The 12181-nt window shown below is 58.0% G+C and overlaps 1 protein-coding gene across 1 annotated transcript in view; it reads left to right on the forward strand.

The window, feature by feature from the left end:
• The window catches only part of WWOX (WW domain containing oxidoreductase), a 696817-nt gene extending 685691 nt beyond the window's left edge, over positions 1 to 11126 (forward strand). The window contains exon 9 of the mRNA XM_056136201.1: positions 10911 to 11126. Coding sequence (XP_055992176.1) covers positions 10911 to 11099 — 189 coding nt within the window. The 3' untranslated portion in view covers positions 11100 to 11126. The remainder of the gene's footprint in view (positions 1 to 10910) is intronic.
• The last annotated feature ends 1055 nt before the right edge of the window (positions 11127 to 12181 follow it).

Here is a 12181-nt window from a genome sequence, read left to right on the forward strand (position 1 = left end):
CACTCTCGTTGTCACTCGTGCCTGCATGTCTGCGGGGAGACGTGGTGCCTCCAGGGGTTGGGGACTCTGGCCGGGGCTGCTTGCTCTCCTGCGAGACTTGGGTGCAGTGCTGTTGGCGTTCACTGGAGGAAGCCCCAACTGTAGACACCCCCAGATGGCTTCTCAAATGGCACTAGAGAGGTGCAGTGTGACATGTGCCACCCTCGCCTCTGGGCCCACCGCCACCCTGGGGAACTGGGTCCTGACTCTACGTCGGAATCTTCTAGACATTAAAGGCTGTCGTGACCGCCCACCCAGCTTGGGGTGGGGGTGGAGAGGCAGAGGTTGGGCAAGAGGAGCAAATCCTACGTCTGCCTGGGCACAGCTCTGCGGGCTCTTGAGCAATAAGAATGCCCTGTCCTGAGACGTCCCGTGTCATGGATGCCAAGGTCCATCCTCTTCCCCGCCATCCCGTCTGCCCAGCTCGGCTCCCTCCTGCCTTAGCCACCTGTTCCCATCTGCAGCCCCATGGGCACAGGATCTGGGGTCTCTCCGCAGGACACATCCTGAGACCGGATCGACGGCAACGGGCTTCCGTGTGTTATGGGAGCACCCTAAGGCTGGAAGTGGGTGTTTTTCAGGGATGCGAAGATCAGGGAGCACAGACCTGGGTGGGCACCTCTGGGTTTGGACCCTGTGTTCAGTGACTGAGCAGCCTTGAGCCTGGTCCTGACCCCAGACCTCCTGGGAGCTGCCTCGTGGGCATGGTACAATGTGCATTGCTGAACGAGTTCAGGGTTGCTGTCCGGGGCTCCTGACTGAGCCGATCAGTAGGAACGGGCAGCTCTGGTGGGCAGATGGACTCAGGCTCTAGGTGTCCCCAGAGTGAGTGATTCTACACACGGGGGGCCCAGGACAATCCAAGGGGTAGTGCCCTCAACCAAAGGAGGGAAGCGTCTCTCTGTTGTAGCTAGGAAGAGCACGGGGTTCAGGCGCCTGCCTGGCATACTGCCAACCATGGCTTGACCCCCAAACATTACTTGGGTGCCCCTGGAGGCTTCTGAGCCTCACGGTGGTAGTCCAGGGGATCCTGGGCTATGAGGGGAGAAAGCACCACATCCTTGGGCCCTGGTTAAACCATGAGCCAGTAGGCCAAGAACCCCCAGGAGGGGCCCTGGGCCACTTGGGTTCCCCCTAGGGGATCCCCCCCTTCAAAGATTTGGGGGAATTTAGCTAAGTAATTTCTGCAGAGGGGTTGGGTAGACCAAGTAAGCCTGGGAGCCTCTGCGGCAGGGGACCCACTGACCGACACCTCTAAGTCACAGCCCCCCTCAACCCACCAGCCTCCATGTCCACGAGCCACCCCGTGGCACATTCCGTGGCTCCTTGTGCCGGTGGCCCGATGCTTTGCTGCCTGGAAGCCCTGACTAGCCTGGGTGTGTCTTCGTAAGCTTCCTCTGACAGTTCCTGCTGGCCTTTTCCTGTACGGGGCACCACCTCGGGGTGCTGCTGAGGACACAACTGGCTTTCGAGAGCTGTTTGGGCCCCTGACCACACCGCCACTGTGGTCCTAGGGAGGGCTGGGGGGCACTGCACGCCAAGCCCCCCCCCTTTCCCCTTGTGCTCCAAGCAGCCAGCTGCTACTCTGACCCCCCACGGGACGCGGGGAACACCGAGTTCACCACGACAGACTCAAACGACAGACTCAGCTAGTGGAGTGCCAGCTCCTCCACCCATGAGGGGGTCTGGCGTGCCCAGTAGGAGCCCACGTTCTCACCGTCCCTTCCAAGGGACCGAGTGGAGGACAGCGCTGAGGACGGCCCCCCTGAGTGGACTCCAACCTGAGCACTTCCGGTCTGGGCCTCTGGGATTTTCCACCCTCTCATCCCCGATTGTAGACATGCCCATCTTCCCACCGGTCTCCCTTGCTCTTTCCAGGACAGAAGCCAGGGTATTGATTCTGGTTCGTGTAGGGCTTCGAGAGCTGGGTCCGCCCTTCCCGCAGAGCAGGCCTGAGAAATGGAAAAGTACCCGGGAGAAAGGACCAGCCTTGCCCAGCCTCGTGGGCACCCAGGGCTTGGGTTCCTGCGTGATGCCAGTGCTGGCTTGACATCCCCCAACCCTCGTGCAGCGCGGCCAGTGGCTTCCAGGGCGCAGGCAGGCATGTTCCTGGTGCTGTCAAATTAAGTTTGGGAACTTCAATAACGAAGTCCCGAAGGAAACTGTCAATTAATGCATTTACACCGGAGCATCATACTCGGGGAGAAAAAACCATCTTCAAACGCAAACGCTGTGTTTCAACCCTTAAAAAGTTTGCGTGGTGCTCGGTTCCCATGGCAACCCGAGGTAATGGCCTCCTTCCCCTCCTTGAAGACTGTCGCTCGATTTCTTCCCTCTTTCTTTCTTTTTAAACTTCGTCTTTCATACATGCCCATTTAGTAAACAAAAAGAGAACTAAATTGAAACCTGGCAATGAGATTTGTCTGAGGCAGACAGCCTGATTTATCAGCTCAAGGGATTTCATTTGTGTGTACCCCCTTATTATCTCATGATTTCTACAAATAGTGCAGCTACCTGCGGAGAAGAGATGGAGAATTTTAAATTGATCAAATCATCTCCCCAGTCCATCAAACACACAAACACACTCGAAAGGCAACGGGAACGGCCGGCCTTTGAGGAAGAGGCGAGGGCTGGCGGGGCGGAGAGCAGAGGTTGACCGGGGAGACTTGGGTGTTCCAGCTGGCCCCCTGCCTGCTTTTGTCAATAAAGTTTTATTGCAACCCAGACAGGTTTGCGCAGGTGTCCGTGGCTGCAGCTGACCTCCCAGCCACGGTGGCAGGTTTGAGTTGCTACGAGAGAGACCACATGAGCCCCATAGTCCAAAGACTCGTGTTCCGACCCATTGCAGCGAGCTCACTGGTCCTTGGTGTGTTGAAGCGAGTGTGTTGTGGTTTTGTGGCTCCCCTTGCCTGTCACCATTTCTACATCTTTGGAATGGGCCTGGCAGGATCCTCATGGTGTGTGTGTGTGTGTGTGTGTGTGTGTGTGTGTGTGTGTGTGTGTGTGTGTCTGTTGGGGGGAGATCAGGTGTCCAACCCTGTACCTGTACCAGAGTAGAACAGTACACAGGAAATATTTTTTGATTCTCTTGGGTTTGCCAGAGAAACCCAAAGGGGCCTCTCTGCTGGGTCCGAGAATCCCAGGGCAACTCAAGCCTGATGGTTGGACTCTTGTTCTTGGATCCAGAAGCTCTCGGAGCCTTTCCTGAGTGGACAGTGACCCCAGACCTGGAAGAAAAAGAACAACAAAAGCAGCCAAGCAGTCTAGGAAGAAATCTTTAATGTCTATTCAGCCTGAAAGAGCTCGCGAGAGCTATTTATTATTATTTTTTTTCTCCTTTTAACTAACCAGCTCAAGTCCATGCCTTCAGATTATAAAAGTACCTGAATTGCCTAGAATCTCTGCATGCGGCGCGCCTTCATATTTACATATATTTACATAGGGAGAGAGGAACGAGGGCTAGCCTTATTTACAGTCTACGGAGGCGAAGAGAAAGGCTGCCTAATTGTATTTCCTAAAATACAGTCCATGAGTAGTCAGTGCAGGCATATTTAGATAATATTTGCATGAGAGAATGCGATTTAAGAGAAAATAAAAAGGCGTACCTTTGTAGCTTTCTAGCGAAGGTGTTGCATAATCAAGGTGATTTTGTTGGTGTGTGTGTGTGTGTGTGTGTGTGTGTGTGTGTGTTTGTCTTATCTCTAGTCTGTTTGCATCAAGTGCCTTAAAGTGTTCCCCAGCACTGAGGCAGAATTATTGACCCTGGCAATTAAAGCAAGAGCACGCGCGATCATTTCCTACTAAGTCACAGCAAGCTGCTGGTGAATGAAATATCTATTGTTTCTCATTATCTGCCCACCCGTGATGAGATCCCTCCACAGAGAGGCAGTGCCTGAGCTATCACCATTAATTATGGAAGTGATATAAATGAGACACTCTCCACAGTATGTTCTAAATGAAATATTAACCAGGCCAGTGTCTTTGAGCCTGAGAAATGATCTGTTTGAGCAAGTCCTCTATAAAAAATACACACACACACGAACGCAGCCGGGCTGGCCTCAGACTGCACAGCCGGATGTGACGGTGGGGTGCAGGCCAGGGCGGGCCTCTGAGCCGGCATCGGCAGCTCGGGGTGGGGGGAGCGGCAAAGCTCACCTGTCGCCCCAACAGGGTCCCCTTGAAAGGCCCAGTGGGTTTCCATGCTCCCAACTCCTCCTTTTTCCCCCCTTCCATGTGGTAGGGTACCCATATGTATACACACATCTATAAAGTTCATTGTTTAAAACTCGAGCTGACAAGTCTTAAAAACTATGCAAACAGCTTGCAGGGCTGTCACCCCCAAACCCTGCTCGCCCGGGCTTGGGAGGGCCCAGGATTCCCCAGCAGGCCAACACGGCAGAGTGATTCTGTGTAGGAGGAGAGGGGACCCCCTTTTTGCTTCATGTGTACCCCAGAGCTATTCTCTGTACCGCCCTATTCGAGGGGGAACCTTTCTTCCCGCCTGGCAATAATTGCAAATAGTTCACAATATACATGGCAAATGCAGGGGCAATACAGTTATATACGACATACAGAGCTAGAATAAAGAAGCATAAAATGTCCAATGTCTCAAGTCAACGCAAACCCAACTTCTTCTTCTGTCTCCCGTGGACACTCGGCAGTCTGTAGGGGACAAGCACCGAGGGGGCCTGGGTGGGGCCTGTCAGTGACCAGGCCCACCCCCCCACCCCCCCGCAGCCCATCCCTGCACCTTTGGGTGGCAAGTTCCGACGTCGCTTCTGCTGAGTGGTTTCCGGCCAAGCCGTTGGCGAGTAGCTGCCCCTTCGCCATTTCCCATTATAGCCCGTGGGCTCCATGTTTGAGGGGACACAGCCCCGTGACTTGCAGATGTTCCAGGCAGCCAGGGCAGGGAACGCCAGAGACAGAGCCAACAGCAAGGACAGAGCCGGCTATCGGAGCCATCCGTGGGCTTGGCGCGTCTTCGGCAAACCCCTCTGGAACACAGCGTGGGCCCCCCCTGGATTCCTCTTGGCCTCCGTGTCACCCCCTCATTAGGAGTTGCTTCCATACCCACCTGGTGCCCCCCCGGCACCCTGAGAAAGGTCAAAGGAGTTGAAGGAGGGTGCCTCTGTCCTCAGAGTAGCTGGTGATCTGTGATGGGACCCTTAGGAGCACATGCAGGTTGCAGGGGGGTGCAAGGGTAGGAGGATGCCGGCGTTCCCGTCCTGCTGAGCCCGCTCCCAGCAAGGGGCAGGAGAAAACACCCAGACAAGGCCCCGTTCTCTGCCCAGCACCCTGTCCACAGCGTTGCCCGAGAGGGATCTGAATGTGGGCCCAGTGGCCACCCCAGACCACGCTGGTATGTGTGTGTGTATGCGTGTGTGTGTAAGTGGAAATGTGGGGTAGTGGTTGGGGCTACCCCTGGCTGTACCCAGGACTTACTCCTGGCTGTGCCCTGGGTCACTGTTGGCGGGGCCAGGGGGCCCGTCCACTCAGACTTTGCAAGTCCCCACACTGAGAAGCAAGTGTTCTCCCGATCACCTCTGCTGGTTTCCTGTTGGCGAAGGTGATGCCTCCTCTCTGGCCAAGAGTGTCTGGAGTGGCTGGTCGCAAAGGCGAGGAGGAGGATTGCGTTTTCACGTGCGGTGTGTGGTGATGGCGTCTGAACACAGTGTGCCGATGGCTCTGTAGGAGGCTACTGCGCTGAAGCGTGACAGGTCACAATGTGACTGGGGGAAGCAGGCGAAGGGGCCGAGTGGTGGTCCCCGGGTAAACCTGACACTGCGCATGGGATCCCACACTCTCTTCCCATTGGCCAGCGGGGATGAGTGAAGTGGCGATGCTCGGGGCTCCCTGGACTTAGGGTGCTTCCCTGCCAGCGTCGAACAAAAGTCTGTGCACTGAGTCAGTTCAGGAGGTGGGCACCCAGGGGTGGCATTCGAGTCGCAGGCACCCCCCCCAGCCCACCTCAATTTTTTTTTTAATCAAAGTTCATCTGCCACTGGATCTTCTGAAATGCTGCCGAATTTCCTGCATGTTGATCCAACTGCTAAAACTTCAATTTAGCCCAAAGGCGGGAAAATATCCTTTTAACTTCTCTCCAGGGGCAAGTTCAATCCAGACCTCACTGTGGGCCATGCTAGAGCACCCTGCTGTGGGCAATGGGGCCTGGCAGAGCAGGGGGGCCGAGAAGCCCAAGCAGGGGGAGAGTCAGCTGGACTGGAGACACACCCTGGGGGGCAGGCAGGCCGGCCACAAGGAGTGGCTGGGTCCGTGAGCAGGGCTAGCCGTGTGGCTGTGGGTCCCTTGCTTCCTAGCTTTGATAGTAACGGGGGTAACGTCTTCCATGAGGGAAGAGCTGTCCCTCCCTCCAGTGTTCCTGGAAGGTTCTTAGGCCCTCAGGTTTTTAAGGTTCTCCAGGCCGGAAGTGCAGGCTCACGGGTGAATGCACCTTTTTCGCAAGAACTCAGTAGCAAAGCCTAGTCTTTGGGGGGCCAGAATCCTTTTTCTTCTATGGCCTCCCATGAGTGGCAGGGTGTGTGTGGCTGTAGATTGACTGGGCCTTACTCCAGGGCCTTCAGGGCAGCCCCTCTGGCCGCTCCCCCCAGCTGGGCAGAGGAAGAGGGGGCATCACTGGCTCCGGGCACGCTCACGGGTGGCTCACAGGCTGGTTCCCAGGCATCTCTGGCACAGTTTCCATCTGTCTTTTGATCGAAGATACAAATGGTACTTGCTCACAACGGTCAGTGTCCTTAGCGAGGTGGTCTTGGGAGAGACACCTGGGCTCTGTCTTTTCCTCCTCTGGAGAGTGATCACTCTTGGGGGCGACCCAAGCGAGGCAGGGAAGACAAGATGGCATGTGCCCACCAAGGCCTAGGAGAGTTTTCTGTTTGATGCCGGCTGCGTTTGTGGTGGGGAGGCTTTGGCTTTGGCTAGGAATGGGGGCTGTCAGAGGGTGGGGAGAGACCCTTCCTTTCTCTCCCTGCCGCTGTGCCCCCGGAGGGAGCTCAGACCACTTGCCCCCTGGCTGTTCTCTGCCTAGCCCTGCAGTGCCGCCTGGCCTAGTCTTGGCTGTCGGTCCCTCCACACCAGCTGGGCCTGATCCCCGTCTGCCATGATGCAGCCTTAGAACTCCCGCCCGTCTCGGGCTAAGAAGAGAGGTCGTGCTCACGCCGTCTGTCTAGTGTCTCTACCTGTTCTAGCTCAGTCAGCTTGAAGACGGGAATCTACTCTTCCTTTTCGGTACGCGTGCATTGTAACAGAGAGTCAGCCTGCAAACTAAAGGTTAAGTGGTGCAGCATGGCCCCGTCAGAACGGAAGTGCGTGGGGAGGACTACCCCGGTACTGCTGAGAGGAGGGGGGTGTGGGTGTCTGTGTTCGCCCTCCCCCAGATATTGTTTCTCAGAAACCTCGGTGCCTTTTCCTTTCAAAGAGTCGACATTCATTTGCATTCAGTGCTGACGGCTACAAATGGACAGTGAGCAGTTATCAAATGAACGCTGATGGGAAGTGGCGCCGCCCCGCTCCCATGCCAAGCACAGGTTTTGGAAGGGCGGACGGTGGAGATGGCGGGGCCTCGGCGGTACAGGAAGAGCCGCCGTCCTTTCTGAGGTTGGAGATTGCGCGGCAAGCCCGACAAACGGTTTGTGAGCGAGGATGATGAGGCCTTACCCCCAAGGCTCTCGGCACCTAATCCCCTACAAGCATCCGGGTCATTTTCCACACACTGTCGACACTGGCTCACAAGCGCGGGACCAGATCAGAAACGGCAGTCAGGCATGAGTGAAGATTCTCCCAGAAACCCTCTGTCCTGCGGGGCCTGTCCCTGCCGCCCTCTGCCCAGCAGCGGGCCAGAGCTACTGCCTCCCACTTCCCATTGCTAAAGAGTGCAGACAAGCTACAGCTAAGCTGTTCACAGTTCCCGGGGGTCCAGCTCCGGCCGCGTGTCTGTGCCTGGTGCCCTTCTTTCAGCAGAGTCTCGCCCTTCCCGCATTGGACACAGAGAGCTCATGGCGGCTGTTGGCGTCTTTTCCTTGCTAGGGCTCTTCCGTCTTTTCTGGATTAAGGAGTGGCACCCCTGATACCCCCCACCCCCACCCCCAGTGCGTCCTTAGAGGGTGCTTCTAAAGGTGCTCTTTTGAATTAAGTCTTCCTTGTGTACCAGCCTGGCTGCCCGTTGGCTAATAAGATTTTTCTAATGGGCTCCAGCCCGGGCTGGGGCTAGGCAGATGGCAGCCCATGAGTCCCAGAGGAGCCATCACGTCTGTGCCCACACAGATGCCCCCAGAGGCCACCCTCAGTGCCCAGAGGGCTCCCCGCAAAGCCTCAAGGGTAGGAGGCTTAGGGACCCGAAGATAGGATGGGTCCTTGACTGTCCAGGACGGGGGGCCGTGTGGCAGGGTCAGCGAGGGGAATGCCAGGTGCCGGCAGCTCGTCTCTGGGGTGTTGCGGGTGGTCCTGGTTTTCAGGCACCCTCCGGGCCTGTAGGAGGACAGCAAGACGGGCCTCGTCCCGAGGCTGGTGGCACCAGATGCAAGTGCCACTGAGGTGCAGGTCGGGCTTTGCCACCAGGTCTGGTCTTGAGTGTGGTGGTCAAATGTGAGTTCCGTGAGGTGAGAACAGCTTATTTCGGATCCCACTGAGGAAAAAAACGCATGCACCAACCCTCTGCCCACCAGCTGGTTGCCTCTAACCATGCTACACTGAGGTGTGTTTGCAAAACATCCACCCAGCAGCGCCCTGGAGCAATGTGGCTTCGAGAAGGGGACAGTGAGTATCGTTATGCCTCTGGCCCCCAGCCGTGGCATCGGAACCACGGTCGCCAGGGCCCAAGGGCTGCCTCGTTACCTTCCCAAGGGGCGTCCTTCGTTTTTTTTCCTATGGACTCTGGAAGCTGGGTGGCGCTCAGGGGGAGCAGGGACGACCCCTCAGGCCTATCTTGCTTCATGGGCACCCACTGCCTGCCACCTGCGTCTGCCCCATGTGGGCAGGCATGTATATCCACGTACACCGAGAGGAGAATCCCAGGGGCTGGGTATGGCAGGGGTGTGAGCCTGGGTCTGGGGGTGAGCTGGCTGGAATTTCCCTCCTCTTTCTGGTTGCTGAGACCGCCAACCATCTGACTGTGCTTGAGTTTGGACACCTGCGAAGTGAAAACAGACCCAGGGCAGACGGCTGTGCAGTGTGCCAGCTCTCCGCCCTGTGTGGGGACGGCCCGTGGGGGCCGCGTGGCTGGCGTTGGGATGAGCGCCGTGGGCCCCCACCGGGTTTGGGGGCTGCCCTGCATCCTCTCTGCGCCATGCGGGATGCCTGCGAGCTGGGGGAGCCGCTCACTCTCCCTTCTCTTGCTCCGTGGGCCGGAGGCTTGGCTCAGGGCTATGAGGAAGTGTGAGTCAGTGAAAGGAAATGGGGGTGTGGGGACACGGATGGATGTCCACAGCCTGGAGCCGCACTCATCCGTTTGCAAAGAGCTGACGAAGCCCAGCAAATGCCCAGCTGTGGGGCGTGGACCCCGGGGCGCGGCCGCGGAGCTGATGTGGCCGTGACCCCGTCAGTGAGAGGCCTCGTACAGGGTCGGGGCTTGCACTGGTCAGTGAAGCGGCGGTGGTGTCCAGCAGCCCGCTCTGTCTCCCGCCGGGCCTTGAGACCTGACGCCGGGTCTAGCCAGCCCAACACTCAACAGACTCAGGCAAACGTGGCCTCAGATGAATGGAAATCCTGCACCTCCGTTGCGTCCCCCACACTCCCAAATACCCTAAAGAAACCCTAATCTGCTTTTAAACACTTGCTTAAATAGTGACACCTTTAGACCCGGTCCTCAGAAAGGCCCCGGCGACCGTGGTTCCGATGCCACGGCTGGGGGCCAGAGGCGTAACAATACCTTTAGACCCGGTCCTCAGAAAGGCCCTGGCACCCGTGGTTCCGATGCCATGGCTGGGAGGCAGAGGCATGTGGCCCTGAGCACTTGGTCCAGGGAGTCAGGGACCTGGGACGCTCTGGGTGCAGACGGACACCCACGGCCCAGTAAGACTCTGCAGTGCTCTCCTGACAGGGGTCTCATCCCGCTCACCTCTTCCCCGCCCTCCTCAGCACCCAGTCCCTCACCACTGATAATTAGTCGACGGAACACGGCTCTGGGGCACATGGGGTGGGTTTGAAATTCCAGCTGTGCCGCCACGTCTGCCTGGGAACGCCAGCCCATTATTTTTAATGAATGGCTTTGCAGAGCAAAGTGATTTCTTGGCCTCCTCACTGCATCATCCCTGGCAGCGCTCTGTGCCCCGGACGCTGGCGTGGCCCAGTGGCGCCCACCTCCCCACCACCCCGCACCCATGGGTGCTCCCAAGGTGGAAGGGAAGGATTCGTGGCAGCCCGCGGTGGCTACGTCCAAGCGTCCCCCTGCCCCTGCACAAACTGCAGGCGAGCTACAAGCTCAGAGAGAAGGGGTGTGAGGAGAAGGGACATGCACAGGGACTGCATGGGGCAGACACGGGTGGCAGGTGCCCATAAACTCTAGCAGAACGCGGGCTGGGGGCGAAGAAGAAAGGGGAGACCTCTACTGCCAGCCCCCTGCCTGGGCAGCTGGATCAACCCTAATGGAAAGTTCTAGAAACACGTGACATCCCAGTTCCACTGTGCATTGAGAAGTCAAGGGGCTGGGCTGGGCGGAGACTGGAGTCTGGAAGCTTCCCCCCTCTCTTTCCCTGGGTCGGGAAGACCGTCCAGGGCGGGCCATGGACTGGAGCAGTTATTTCCCTCCTACTGGGGGGCTCTCTGGGCCCGTGGGCTGCGTCCCCCCCACCTCTCCTGGCCCGCGCGGAGCTCCAGGACCACAACGCCTCCAACCTCGTCTTTCTTTTTGTCTTTTTCAGCAACAAGGAGCGGCCACCACGGTGTACTGCGCGGCGGCCCCCGAGCTCGAGGGCCTGGGCGGGATGTACTTCAACAACTGCTGCCGGTGCACACCCTCGGGCCAGGCGCAGAGCGAGCCAACAGCACGGGCCCTGTGGGCGCTCAGCGAGAGGCTCGTCCAGGAGGCGCTCAACAGCCAGGCCAGCTAGGGGGCCTCCAGCCGGACCCCCCGCACACACCTGCCTCTGCCCGCCAGGGCCAGTCCACAGCTGCCGGAGAGAGGACGAGGCGATGATGGCGGCATCAACCAGCAGGAAATGAAACGGGGGAGTCCAGAAGCAAATCGTGGGGTGCAGGGGGGTGGGGGTGGGTCTTCCTGGTGGTGGGCGATGGAGAGCGAGCTTGGCTTGGTAGGGGGCTTCTTTAGTCATAGGGTAGAAGCAGAAGCGATTCTCTCTGGCCTTCGAGCCGGGCCGGGGGCCCTGTCCCACGCCCCACGCCGGTCACTCAGCTGACGTTTGGGGAAGAAAGTGCAGTTCTGGCCCGGGTGCTGCCTCACGGAGCTCAGGGCTCACTCTGAGCTCGCCGGGTTGCTCCCAGTCCCCGGGGCAGAAACGGGCACCGGGCAGGGGCGAAGCTTCCGGTCCACCAGCTCAACTTGCCAAAGCTGAACCAGATCTTTAGAGATGAGGCCAAATGCCTTCTGCTTCTTCACTCCCCCGACACCCTCAGAGTCCGAGGAGGAGGAGGAGGAGGAGGCATTGGGGGACCCGAGGAAAACTCTGGCTCCTTGGCGGGGGGAGGTGCTTGAGGGGGACCCAGAGTTTTCAGGGGACCCACAAGTGCACGACCCTCGGTTCCACCCGGGGCCGTGGGCGTCAGCGTCTCCTGTCCTGCCGTCCCGGGCTTAAATAAAGAACATGCTTGCGCAGCAGTGATCACCCGGATCTATATTGTTTCTTTCAGTTTTGTTGCGGGGGACGGGGGTTGTGTGCGTTTTGTTTTTTAGAAAAGAAAGCTGGGGGTGGGAGGGATTGGGGGGGTGGGGTGGATGAAGTGCTTCTGGTAGACGCCAGGAAAACACCCTTCTTGGGTCTTCTCTGAGTTTTTTTTGTTTTGTTTTGTGCTTTGTGGCTGTCTGTGGGCCAAGTTTCTCAGGCGATTAGCATGCCGGCGTGGTATTTTCTGTGGGGGAGAGAGAGAGAGAGAGAGAACAATGACTACGGCTGCCCTTCGACTGCTTAGGGGAGGCCCTTCCTGTTCTTGGGGGGCTCGTTTCCCCCCACTAATG

Source organism: Sorex fumeus, unplaced genomic scaffold (genome assembly GCF_029834395.1).
Source record: "Sorex fumeus unplaced genomic scaffold, SorFum_2.1 ptg000122l, whole genome shotgun sequence".
Lineage (NCBI taxonomy): Eukaryota > Metazoa > Chordata > Mammalia > Eulipotyphla > Soricidae > Sorex > Sorex fumeus.